This window comes from Dreissena polymorpha, chromosome 4, assembly GCF_020536995.1.
Source record: "Dreissena polymorpha isolate Duluth1 chromosome 4, UMN_Dpol_1.0, whole genome shotgun sequence".
Lineage (NCBI taxonomy): Eukaryota > Metazoa > Mollusca > Bivalvia > Myida > Dreissenidae > Dreissena > Dreissena polymorpha.
In genome coordinates this window covers 129,602,574-129,615,286 of record NC_068358.1, presented here as the reverse complement: position 1 = coordinate 129,615,286, position 12,713 = coordinate 129,602,574, and the positions used below count along the sequence as shown (strand labels likewise).

The 12,713-nt window shown below is 36.7% G+C and overlaps 1 protein-coding gene and 1 long non-coding RNA gene across 2 annotated transcripts in view; one reads left to right on the top strand and one right to left on the bottom strand.

The window, feature by feature from the left end:
- The window catches only part of LOC127876491 (uncharacterized), a 180,464-nt gene that overhangs the window by 136,042 nt on the left and 31,709 nt on the right, over positions 1–12,713 (top strand). The window lies entirely within an intron of this gene.
- Positions 127–3,786, bottom strand: LOC127876450 (E3 ubiquitin-protein ligase TRIM71-like). Its single transcript, XM_052421746.1, has 3 exons — positions 3,330–3,786; positions 2,464–2,650; positions 127–2,220 (listed from the first exon to the last, which is right to left on the bottom strand). Exons 1-3 carry the CDS (start codon positions 3,660–3,662, stop codon positions 689–691), a joined length of 2,052 nt encoding a protein of 683 aa, XP_052277706.1. The 5' UTR covers positions 3,663–3,786; the 3' UTR covers positions 127–688.

Sequence of the window (12,713 nt, the reverse complement as noted above, 5' to 3'; positions counted from 1 at the left end):
AACAGGACATCAGGAATGCATTAAGCGTAAAATGGCTGTATTAGTATGCAAGATAACAATATAATAATAAAAAACAAGACAATACAATTGGCATTCATGTAAAATTAAAGAGTAATGAAATATGCGTCTGTGATAACATCCCTTGGCCTTTATTAATGAAGGATCAAATCATAACTCGAAGTTTAATTTATATAATGCATAAAATACACACGGTGCAGTTATGATGTTCATGCTATTAAACAATACGCAGCTAATGTCGACAAACATTTCTTGATGGTTATTGAGTTACATTCAACGTTCAGCTAAACAAGATTCACCTAGGCAATTCTTTTAATTCAGGTGCAAACATCCGCTTTACATTTATGTACATGTGTATTTTCAAAAGCACGAAACTGATGAAATCAATTGGATTTATAAAACAAAACTACGTAACTTTGTACATGTCCATGACCATGAAAATGGACAGTACGTCACATAATTCACACGTCACATAATATCTTACATAACTGCATTAAGATTCATTTTCAGAGTTACGTAAAATTTAGTTCACTGACTCGTTTTATTTCGTAGGGTGCGTTAAAATTAATGAAATAACACACTGATACCTAAAATAGAACATCATTAAGGTACATAAGCACTTAGAGTCTTCTCTCTGTTATGCATTTATTGACACAAACATCGTCACTACCTACGTCATGTATTTATAGACCTTTATGTTGCCTTCCGTATCGCCCACCCAGAGGAAGTTCTCGCTGTCAACGGCGACGGACCACGGCTCCCCGAGGCCCTCTTTCTCGGTGAGTAGAAGCTTGATGAAGTGCCCGTCTCGGTCCACCAGATGGATGGCGCGGTTGTGCGAGTCGGCGATCAGCACTTGGCAGTATTTGTCACAGGCGATGGCGTTTGGAACAAACTGGTCTTTCAATTCCAACGTGGTCGGCCCGTGGTACTTCCATTTCATCTTCCCGTCACCGGTGAGCGCGACCACGTGGTCGTTGCCCTTGGCCCACTCCGACACGATGATATCCTTGTTAGCGTTTACGGCCACGCGGATCGGGCGGGTGAACAAGTTGGCGTTGCGGTCCTTGTCGAATTTTTCCACGCGCCCGAAGTTGTTTACCCTCAATATGGCGCCCTTGGAGTCGGGTCCGCGCACGGACTCGCCGAGTTTTTCCATCGCGCACACAAGAATGTCGCCGCTCTCTGTCTGAGTTAGGCCCGCGGGGTACATCGGCAGATTTGCGAAGTCGTTGATTTGTCCGTTAGCGGTCATTCGCTTTATCTTACGCTGGGACGGAAAGGACATCATGACGCTCTCGTCCGAGGCACAAAATATGTCGCCAACTTCGAAGCCAGCTTTCACGTGCGTCCTGCACTGTCCGCTCTTCGTGTACAGGAAGAGATGCTCCGACAGACTGTTGCAGACCCAGGCGTTTCCGTCCTTCGCGGGCGCTATAGAAATGATAGCTTTCCCACCGAGCACCGCGAACGAGCTCAGTTCCCTCACCATCAGTGCCATGGCTGGCCCAATCTGTCGCGGAATGGACAGGGTAACGTTCGCAGCGACGTCAGACGTCCAACTTCCGAAGCATGTCCATAAATCGGTGGACGGAAGTGGACCTGGTCTGAATTTGAATTCCAGAAAGTCCACCGTCTCGACGGGAACTTCCTTGGGGAGGTTCTCCACCCTATTCTTAATATTGATCGAGTTTTCAATGACGTCATGATCGCTCCCGACGTTCATGAACGACTCCGCTGCAAGGATGATGGATTCAAACGACGCGTGTACAACTTCGGAAGCCTTGATATTTCTCTGCAGCGTATTTTCCATTTCCTTATTCTTCTGCTTGATTTCCGAAATCATTTCCGCAGCCATCCGGTCAATCTCTTCGTGCATTTTCTTAGCCTGAGCTTTTATCTCCTTCGAAGTTTCCTGTGTATTCTTCTCCAGGCTTTTTGCCATTGTTTGAAGTGTTTTGATGTGCGACTGAAGTTTGGGCAAGAACTCTTTTGTTAGGCGGAGGGATTTCGCGATGTCCCGTTTCCGGCCGTCTGCAACCTCGTTGAGTTCAAGCGTCTGGTGGACCGTGTGGTTGATGGTCTTGCAATCTCTGCAGACGATCTTTGCGCACGGGACGCAGTAGAAACGCAGTTCTTCCTGCGCGTGCTGGTCACAGAACTGCTTCTGCTGAATCTTGGGCTTTGACTTGGCGTTGTCGCCTGAAAATGATTGTATTGTGTTTGAACATTGAATTTGATAATACACATTTAAGTTTTATACGTGTTTGCTATTCTGATAATATTCTTTGGAAAAAATCGAAGAAAATGCTAATTTTAGAAATTCAGCAGACGACATTTTAGCAGACGACAAATTTCCCAGCATGCAAAGGGTTAAGGCTAAGAGCAAAGTGAACTTAGAATACGTCAGTCGATCACACATTTTCCAATCATTCTCAAGCCCACCTATTGGTGCGGTCCTGTGAACCCTAGTTGCCTTCATCTTGTTGTGGTAGGAGAGGCAGTTAGCGCACATGTTCTCCTCGCAGTCCAGGCAGCGCTCCAGAGCCTTGCTGCCCTGGTCGCAGATGTCACATCCGGGCGTCTTGTCCACGCTCTCCGAGGCCACCAGGTACATGTTCGCCTGCAGGGACTGCAACATACACATTTCAGGGTTAAAGTGATGAAAACAAACATTAGCGTACTAGCCGATTGCCACTGACATTTAGTGTGAACATATATCAGCTGCATGAAAAAAAATCTTGAAAGAATATGATTGAATATTTGCGAAAACGTTTTTTTTTTTATTTAAAACATATTTATTTTTTAATAACCGGACAGCATCGAAATTCGAATATTTACAAAGAAACTTTCAAATCCTTCTCATGGGAAGAACCAGAACCTGTTGGGATTTTACGCTCCCCAAGTGGGAATCGAAGCCGACGTCTCCCGATTACAATAGCATCTTCATTATAGTGTATCCAGTATGTAGAGCATTCTTTTTAGTTGTGCTATTCGAATATGTAGCATTAATTTAACAAAAAACTCACCTTTTTCCGAACCCACGTTCACTTAAATCCGCCATTTTTCTTATTATTATAAATAGTGATAATTGAATACATACTATTGGATTCGAAAACAGATGGAAGATAGAATATTTATATATAAGCAATATGCACATTTCTTCCAAACATATAGAATTAAAAATAGCCCATTGGGCAGTGGTGCATTTCGAACAATACATGTTATTCCAGCATTCCGTGCATGTGTATTCCTATATATTTTATAATCGCCCAAATGCGAGGGCAAGAAATCCGATTCTTGTTACTCACCTTCACTCCGCCAGATTTGGGTATCTCGATATTTCTGTTGCACAGGGGGCACGGGAACTTGGTCTTGAATTTGCCCTTCTCGACATAGCGGCGAAGGCAATTCAGGCAGAACGAATGGAGGCACGAGAGCAGCTTCGGTTCGTGGAACTTATCGGAACACAGGCCGCACTTGAGCTCCTTCTTAGCCTCAGAAGTCTTCGCGACGCTTGTGTTACTTTTTCCCGGAGCCTCGTCCTTCTTTTCCTCCTTCTTTTCGACCAGCGCCTTTGACGTGGTGTTCTTGGCGTCTGTGCCAGACTTGTCCGCACCTGCGACTTTGGCGTTACTCATCATGAGTACAGGGGTCGTCCGTGCGGATGTTGATTGCGGTACGGCTTTCGATCGTTCGGATGGCTTCGGCGTGTAAGCGCTGTGCCCTCTTTCTGATTCTGCTCTCGGTTTCGGCTGGAATGCTCGCTTTACCGGCGACGGAGAGATCAGGCGTAGTTTGAGTTTCGGAGGCTTGTCTAGAATACGTCTGGGTGACTCTCGTCTGGAACGACAACCAATGATCAAGCAATCGTTTAGGTTCTAAATACATGTAGCAGTATTTATCAAACCCTTAGGATGCGCGTCTTACAAATTCTAACATATTTTAATTTGTTCATTAAATTTATTTGAAAACGAAAAGGAACTTGAATTCGACTTAATTCCCGACACACAATTAGATGCGTTCAATAAACAGTTTATATACGCGATTCTTAATTTAAAGTTTCATTATTTGATATTTATAATAGCATCTAGTAATTAAGAAGTGTTCTATTTCAGATTTCATGAAATGCAACTTACCAAATCAAATGTCCATACCCTTTAAATACTATCGGCTGCCACTGTACTATCTTGTTTAGAGCCATAGTTTTAATGAATTCATAAATTGAATACTTTATTAAAATTAAGTTTTCAGTACATTGTATTTAGATCTTGTGTCTTTTATAAAGCACTTCAGTCCTTTTGTCGTCCATTTTCATTGTTTTTGCTCACAATGCGGATGACTGCGCATCAAAGAGAATGTGCGCAGAGCAAGTAATCCGTGTGAGAAATGAATAGGTAAGAAAGTTGTATTGAAACAACAATGGATTCGTTAACCATTTGATTGTACATATATATTCATTTGACCTTAAAATTATAACGACAAAAGTCAACAATGCGGAAAGAAACGAACGACCCATATTTGTCCAACGAACTACCTTTTAAGTATTTGTACGCGTTATTAAAACGTAATTTTAAAATAAAAGCGCTCGAGTTCGTTTGCTTGGAAGAACCTACAAGCCTTTCAAATCTTCTATTTTTTATTTTTAAAATAAGCTGATAAAAACTGAATGAAATATAAAAGATAGACAACTCCTTCTCATTTAATGAACACAGTATTGTCATTGCCAAAGTCTTAGCTGTCTTGAACAGTTCAAAATGCTCAGCATGCTCTTTAGAACGTAGATTTCAAGAAATGTAAAATGCGATACAATCGATATTCAACAGAGGGGACTGCATTGCTTTTGGAGTGGGAATCGAACCGGGATACGTCGGCTGTAACGTCGACGTATATACATGTTTAAAAATATTAAACCGCTGCCCCCCTCCCCCCCCCACACTTTTATTTCTGAAACAGTATTACCTGTCAAACAAATTTGCGGTATTGGTGCCATTAATAAGAGTGCTAATTGATAGCCGCTTGAGGTTTGCGATTCCATTCTGGTTACCATAGTATCAGTCATTAGTCTTATGCAGTTAAGGTTATTACACTTCGGATTCATTTCTATTGATGTGAAGGCCGAGGTGGTAGTTACCTAGGTTGGGTCAATATTTAGGAAAAGGCTACGATATTATTATACAAAACACAGATCTACTTTAAATAACAAGTAAGGCGAATACCGGTCTGATGAAAAAACTTCTCATCAATGGTGACATATTTATACTTGCATGGATTTTCGGGAGATATCTTAAAGTATAGCCCTATCGAGATGTATAACGTTCTAACGTAATTCCATATTAAACAAGACTATTGCCAAGCAATAAGTCCCCTACCGGAAGCTATTTTAGAGAGATTGCATTTGTTAAATTTAATTGAAAAATGTAGTTTACCTGTTAATTATTCATGTCTAATTTCAACTGGACTATGATGGCATGGTGATCAGAGTAACACACTGGGGCATTGACAACTGTGCAAACATTTCTAGGTAGGTTACTGAAGGCAAGGTCTAACACTGCACCAAGTTCATGGGTTGGCTCATGTACAAGTCTATGGCGCTTGTTGTTATTAAGGGTAGTCTTCCAGAATAGAACAATTGTTTTCACTGGATTGTTAAAGTTCTTGTTAAAGAGACTGACAGTCACTACTTTTCACTACTGTTAGTATATTTATTTCTAGTATATTTGTTGCCATAGCAACCAGAATTTTTCATCTAGGAAAATAATCAAATGATGTGCATGATCTCAATATTGTCATGTGTCCATGTTTAAAGTTTCATGAAATAATATGAAGAAGATACTTTTAAAGTAATCGCAGAACCCACCATTTTCAGCAATATTTGTAGTTTATTTGTTGCCATAGCAACCAGAATTCTTGAAGTAGGAAAAAAATGAAATGACATGCATAATCTCCATATTGCCATCTAGTTAAGTTTTAAGTTTCATGAAAAATATGAAGAACTTATAAAGTTATCGCAGGATTCACCATTTTCAGCAATATTTCTAGTCTATTTGTTGCCATAGCAGCCAGAATTCTTGATGTAGGAACAACATAAAATAACATGCATGATCTCCATATTGCCATCTGTCCATGTTTCAAGTTTCATGAAAAAATATGAAGAACTTAAAAGTTATCACAGGATCCAGAAAAGTGTGACAGACTGACAGAGCATAAGTCCCTCTCCGGTAGGGGACTAAATATGCAGGAATAGTTATATGAAATTTAAAATGGGCAATCAAATGGGGAATGGCAATGTTTATTGATGGCGTTTACGATGTGTTTAATTTCGTATGATGCAAAAGGTGTGAAAATAAAGTGTCTAGATCTGTATTCAGAACTAAAGGTATTGCAGGTCTATTCTGCGTGACCTGTCACACTGTGAAATTTAGTATTACTCGTATTTAATACCCGAAGGTCTTGAATATTTTAAGATTCAATCTCTCAATTGTTCATATTTTGTTAATCTTAAAGATGTTCAGTAACATTTACTGTATATCACAGTCAAAACATGTCAGTCTATCTCAGGCGTGTAATCCATTACTATCATTGGCATGCTGCTTTGTGGAAAATAAGCATCACTACATAGTTTTCAATCCTTAATGTATTAATAAGTTCACAGAAAAGGTTTCTGTTTAAATCACATTAAAAAAAGGTCTAGTTATAAAAGCTTGCTAGTTGAAATATTACAACTTATAAATGACCTATACAATATAATACTGTAGGAACAATTTTGAGTTTTGTTTAGTATTGTCATTTCCTTAATCTTATTAAGACTGTATTCCAGGAAAATATCGATCATTAATTAACCAAATGAAGTGGTTGCCAGGGTTTTCATTAGGATTCGTTGTAGCAGGCTTTTGAGTTATTTGAGGAGGCCAACCTGCTCGGGGGTCCGGCCCCCCCCCGGAAATTTTTTGAAATAAAGGTGCCAAATCGTGGCTTCTGAGCAATTTTGGGCACATATTTTACATGATTTTCCTCAGTTAAAATAGAGGATATTAATGTGAATTGTTAAGTCCTCAGGTTACATCAACTCACAGGGGTGTCAATTGTCCCAAATTTGAAATCCTTAAAATTAAATTCTGGGTGCCGATAAGGCATACGGTGGGTTCAGGGAACACCCTGGACAGGGGTCCAGGGGGCCAGAGGCCCCTGGAAGCACCTGCAATTTAGCTTATTTGAAACAAAGAAATCGCTTCTCCTGAGATTTAAGACACCTGTATTTTTAAGAGATTCAAAACAGAAAAAAGGGAAGGGGGAAGGGCCCGGGCCCTAGCTTAATGTATAATTTCTGTGCAGTACATAACATGTATTCTTTACAGTATTAATGAAAATCTGAATTAAACAAACAATGGAAATTTTAACATTTTAATAAGTTGTAATTTCCAATAATGACAATGACATTTCAAAATATATAACTAAACCAATTATTGGTTTAGTTATATATTTTGAAATGTTATTGTCATTATTGGAAGTTAAATTACTAGTCTACAAGTAGTTATTGCCAATAAGGAGAAACAGTGCAAACTGTAAACATCTTTATCACCTGTCAAACAATAACATTCAATATAATTAACCTCTACTTAACACGATCCCATTTTACCAAGAGTATGTGACTAGCAATTCAAATAATATTACCAAAGGAGTAAGTAACCTTAAGAAAAATAAAGTCTGATAAACATCACAATAATTAAAACAATAATACTGAAGCATTTTATGAGCAAATATCTGAACATTTATAAGTAATACTGTGTTAAGAGTACACAATAAAAAAGTACAATTACAGTGTTAACTCTTAGCACATGAGATCATTAAAACAGTTTCAAAAATTGACCTGTCAGATTGACAAAGAACAATCTCAATGTCAATAACATTTTAACAAGAGTTTATCATTACTCGTTTGGTAATTTCATTTGAAGTGCTAGTCATAATTTAAAATGAAATTACCAAACGAGTATATTACTTCATAAATTACAGTCTGATATAAGATTAGTATATGTCTGGCACTTTAACTGACATTAACAAATGAGTACATGAACATGACTTAATTAATAATAATCTGATAAAAAGAAGTGTACATGCTAAGCACTAGCACAAATTAAAATACCAAATGAGAATATTGAGAGATAATGAAAGTCTCTGCAATTATCAAGATTTTGATAATAACAGATATACATGTATAAAAAAAACATTAAAACATGTTACACCAATTTGACCTTTAATAGTAAATTTTCCAGAATAAAAAAAGGTTTCAGATGATTCTAATCTAGACTTGACAGGGGTGGCGAAAACTATTCTTGTCCACGGACAACAATTTAGGAAATTTAACTTGTCCGTTGCTGAACTACACTTGTCCGTTAAACTTAATGTTTATATAAATTATTTACGCATTTATTGTTATACCTACACATGTACCATTCTAATCAGATAAAATAGTGGCCAGTTTCTTAGAAAACTGATGATGGCAACGGTGTTATCCTCGTGGAAATTGTGCATTTCATGCGTAATATTGTCAAAACATTTTTCCATCACGTTAAGCGTTTTAACAAAGACTCGTTAAATTAATTACACACAACTGTAAACGTTTTGTTTTATTCTCAAATGAGCATAAGTAAATGTGTAATCCGACAAACACTTCTGAATTTTAATGACAGCCATTTCCATATGCAACGTAACCATCCGGCAATGCTCTAATTTGTATGGATAACATGAGAAAAAAATGATGCTAGAATTTAGCCAACATTTGGTATGGGAAGGTATAAAACCCGGAAATCTTTTAGGTAAAACCCGGAAAAGGTAAAAATGATTATAAATGCTTTATTATTCGTCCGATATGAATAATAATGGTACCGTTGGAAAAAGGAGTCTCCAAAGCTTCTAACGATGTAATCATATTGTATGGCAGGGTCGGGATCGGTCTGTAAATCGCGATCAAAGTCGGTCTACTTTTAGGTTTTTTTCGCACACAAAAAATGCCTAATGGAAAACCCGGAAAAGGTAAAAGTGGTTTAGAGGAAACAGTTTTATTAATTCGATATTAATTATAATGGTACGTGCAAAGAGGATCCTGATAAGTGCCTACGAATGATTTTGATTTATATATTATATTGAGGGTGAATAGTATATATGGTGGCTTTTGTTGTCGTGAGAGCAATAAGGAAAAGACAGCGGGTGGTTTGACCATTTTCCCTCATGATCTTATTTCTGGAGTTAACTTATTATTTTATTAAAAACATGCGACGTTGTTTTTGTTTCATTTCATTGTGCCTTAGAAAGTTACAGTTATGTTGCTCTGGTGAACATACAACCATTGAGTAGTTGAATAGTTTAATCAAATTAAGCGTATTCTCTTTTATTGTAGTTTGATTGAAATTGTCATGCAATTAGGTTAATTAGTGTTTTGCTTTTGAAGGTTTTTTTTTCTTTTGGCAAAGTGTAATGTTTCGCCGCCCTTAAACCGGCTCTTAACCTCAGGCTATGCGTTGCTTTGCATTGGCCATGTTTATGCGGTGACCCCAGTGTGTGTCGTGTTTTTGTCTTGTGTCTAATAAAATTGCAATTGGCCACATGCCTAAAATGACCGGCCTTGTTTTGACGATACAATAACTTCCTGCAGATGCAACTTGATATTAACGTTATTTATAATTGATATTTGACTCGAATCTGTTAGTTCATCCATAATGCACAATTTTTAAACAGCGTACATTCATCAGCATAATTCGCTAAACGTAATATGAAGCGGTGTATCTTATTAGAATTTTCAAAACCCTATTGCGTGTGTTTCCAAAATAATCGTACATTATGATAGTATGACGATATTTTGTACAATCCTGACAGACGCGTTAACTAATTATATTTGCGTAAATTACTTGTATTGCCCTCTTTTCGTTATTATTGATGAAAACACGGAGCTTCATATCACGTTCGGTTATCTCTAGCGCCACCTCTGTTTGGAGTTGTATTATTTATTGAGTCAACTATACTTCCAAGATGGTAACCGAAAGTAAAAATGAAGATAAGTAAGTTTATATGTCTTCGACGATATCACAAGTCCCTTAAATGTAACATGTGGAAAACAGCAAATAAGATTAAAGAAACCTCAGCTAATGTAATTTACGTCATGCACAACACGTGTAAAACATTGCCCAATTACCGGGGTCTTTGTGCCGATGTCGTTTGAACCGATAACGAACACAACAACCTGTAATGCTGGTTTAATGTACAATGAACAGGATTTGATGTAAATAAAATATACTATATCCCTTTTCCGTATATACAAGAGAAATTGAGTAAATAAGTTTCAGTCTCGTGAAAATGTGACATTTTATGTCGTGGGGACAAAGCAGGATGAAGATCCTTATCGCGCATGCATACCACCGCTTTAGTTTTACATAAAATTGGTGGGGTTATCTAAGGGAGGGGCGAAGGCGGGTACAAATCTTCACCAAAGCGTGACCAAACGATCGTTATTTGGGCATTCATAACGTTGAATATAAGTGACACGAGTGTGGTGCTTTATGAAAATTTCGGTTTGGGGGACTCAAAAAATGTATTTGAAAATCTTAACAAGTATTATCAAAGTACGGAATCCGGATAGTGCCATTAATAATCTCGTACTCCTTTTATTACGGGCGATAGAACAAGTAATATCAAGAAACATGATGTTTATAATGACGTTTTTATGGTGTTTATTCTTTTTCAATAACAAATATGTGTCACTATGAATCTACCGTGCATCTCATTTCTGGAGAAGATCCTATCAGCAGCTAGGCCAGTGTTGACCAATTCACAATGAATTAACTAATACGGATCTTGTGTATTCATTTTTGATACAGTGTATTCATGGCTCAAATCTCATTATTGCTGGTATGACACACCGTACTTTGTACGACTAAACAATGCAAATGAAAATAAATCCAGAAACAGAAACTTAAGTGAAATGGCGAGTTGATACGGATTAAACTGTATATAGTTCAATATAAGTATTTACAAATATACACAATCGATCTTTAAAAAAACAACATGTTTTTATTTAATTTCGTAGTATTGTTCTGATATTCTAGATGTGTTTAGAAGATCATCATATTTGCCAAACATTTACAGGGATATTTTTATGATATAATAGAATAACATTATCTCTTACAAGCGGGTTTTTACATTGCCTCGATCAAAATTACATCCTCAACCTTATTCAACATATAAATTATTGGGTTCTTTATTAATTAGGAAACATACATGCATTCCTAAATGAAAACTTTATTTTTAATATACATTCTGTTTTTGACGGTAATAGCCGTTTTACTGAGACAGTGAATTGTTAGCATGAATTAGCTTTACACATAAGTATAAAGCCTCTGTATGGGGGAATTAGGTAGAGTCCGACAAATTCCTGTACAATTTAGGTAAATAGAGGCAAATATTACAAAGGCCAGAACTACCTAAATAATAGGCAATATATAACTTCCGGCATTAACGTACAACTGCATGTCGCCCTGAAGAATGTCCATGAGTATAAATGAAAATCCATTGAAATTATAAGAGGAGATGCGTTCACAAGAAATTATTCTTATACTAAGTTTATTGAAAAAATAATCAAAGGGTCATTATTACAGTTAAACGGTAAGCGATATTTAAATTTCCGAATAAAAGACGGAGGAGCTTATGTACGCCCCTATGAAATTGACGGGAGGGTCTTTATCCGGATGCCTTATATTCCTATTATATGCATGTTAAGTGATAATGTCGAAAGAAAAGCATGTTGCACGAAAATCGACTTTAAATACTCCAAACTATATTTTAGGGTCGACAAGAAAAAAAAAACGTAGGGTCGGGTTACCGGAAACAATTTTACGCTTTAAAACTGTACCTTTAAAACAGAAAATGTCATAATTTGGTAGGGAAATCAAACAACTTATACCAATCTACAGCACACATCTGATATTGAAAAAATACTTTTGCATATTTTAGGAACGTCATAAATTTTCCTTCACAACGATATTATTTTAATTCAAGTCGGTAGAAAATATTGCTTTTATAATTACTTTTATCTTTTCCGAATTTTACGCAAAACATAATTAGGCATTAAAAATAAAAAAACTTTACCAACTTTGGACGCTAACTAGAGTGCTAATTTGATATTGTTAAACATTATTGTTGCATGTTTTACAAACCTTAGAGGGCCTCTCTACTAGGATACCATTATAATTAATATTGATTTTTTTTTAGCTTTTATAATCACTTAAACATAGGTTATCCTTAAATGTCGGTATCTCTGTTTTTGTATTATATATTGTGAAATGCGCATTTGTCAGCTGATTCATTTGATATAATTATCACGACGCTATGTTAAAAAATTAAAATTTTATTAAGAAAACATGTACATCACATGCGCAATTTTCTTGATGGACGGACTTTTTGACGTTACTTCATAGCATATTTTGATAATAACATGAATATAATATTGACACATCATTTAAATGTTATTAACCTATTCAATTACAACTATTAATGTAACACTTGATAAATATCAAATTTCGTATTTTGCATGGTTTGTTTTTGAATACACGTTTAAAAACAACAAATAAAATAAGTTGTAAATGAAATAAGTTTAACACAAGACAAACACATACCATATCTCCAGGTTAATTTCAAAACTGTGT

Excerpts from the sequence above, each read along its gene's own strand:
- LOC127876450 (XM_052421746.1), bottom strand. The coding sequence starts at position 3,662 with ATGATGAGTAACGCCAAAGTCGCAGGTGCGGACAAGTCTGGCACAGAC. Across the intron at positions 2,651-3,329 it reads CCAAATCTGGCGGAGTGAAG|TCCCTGCAGGCGAACATGTA; the intron begins GTGAGTAACAAG and ends TGTATGTTGCAG. Across the intron at positions 2,221-2,463 it reads TCACAGGACCGCACCAATAG|GCGACAACGCCAAGTCAAAG; the intron begins GTGGGCTTGAGA and ends AATCATTTTCAG.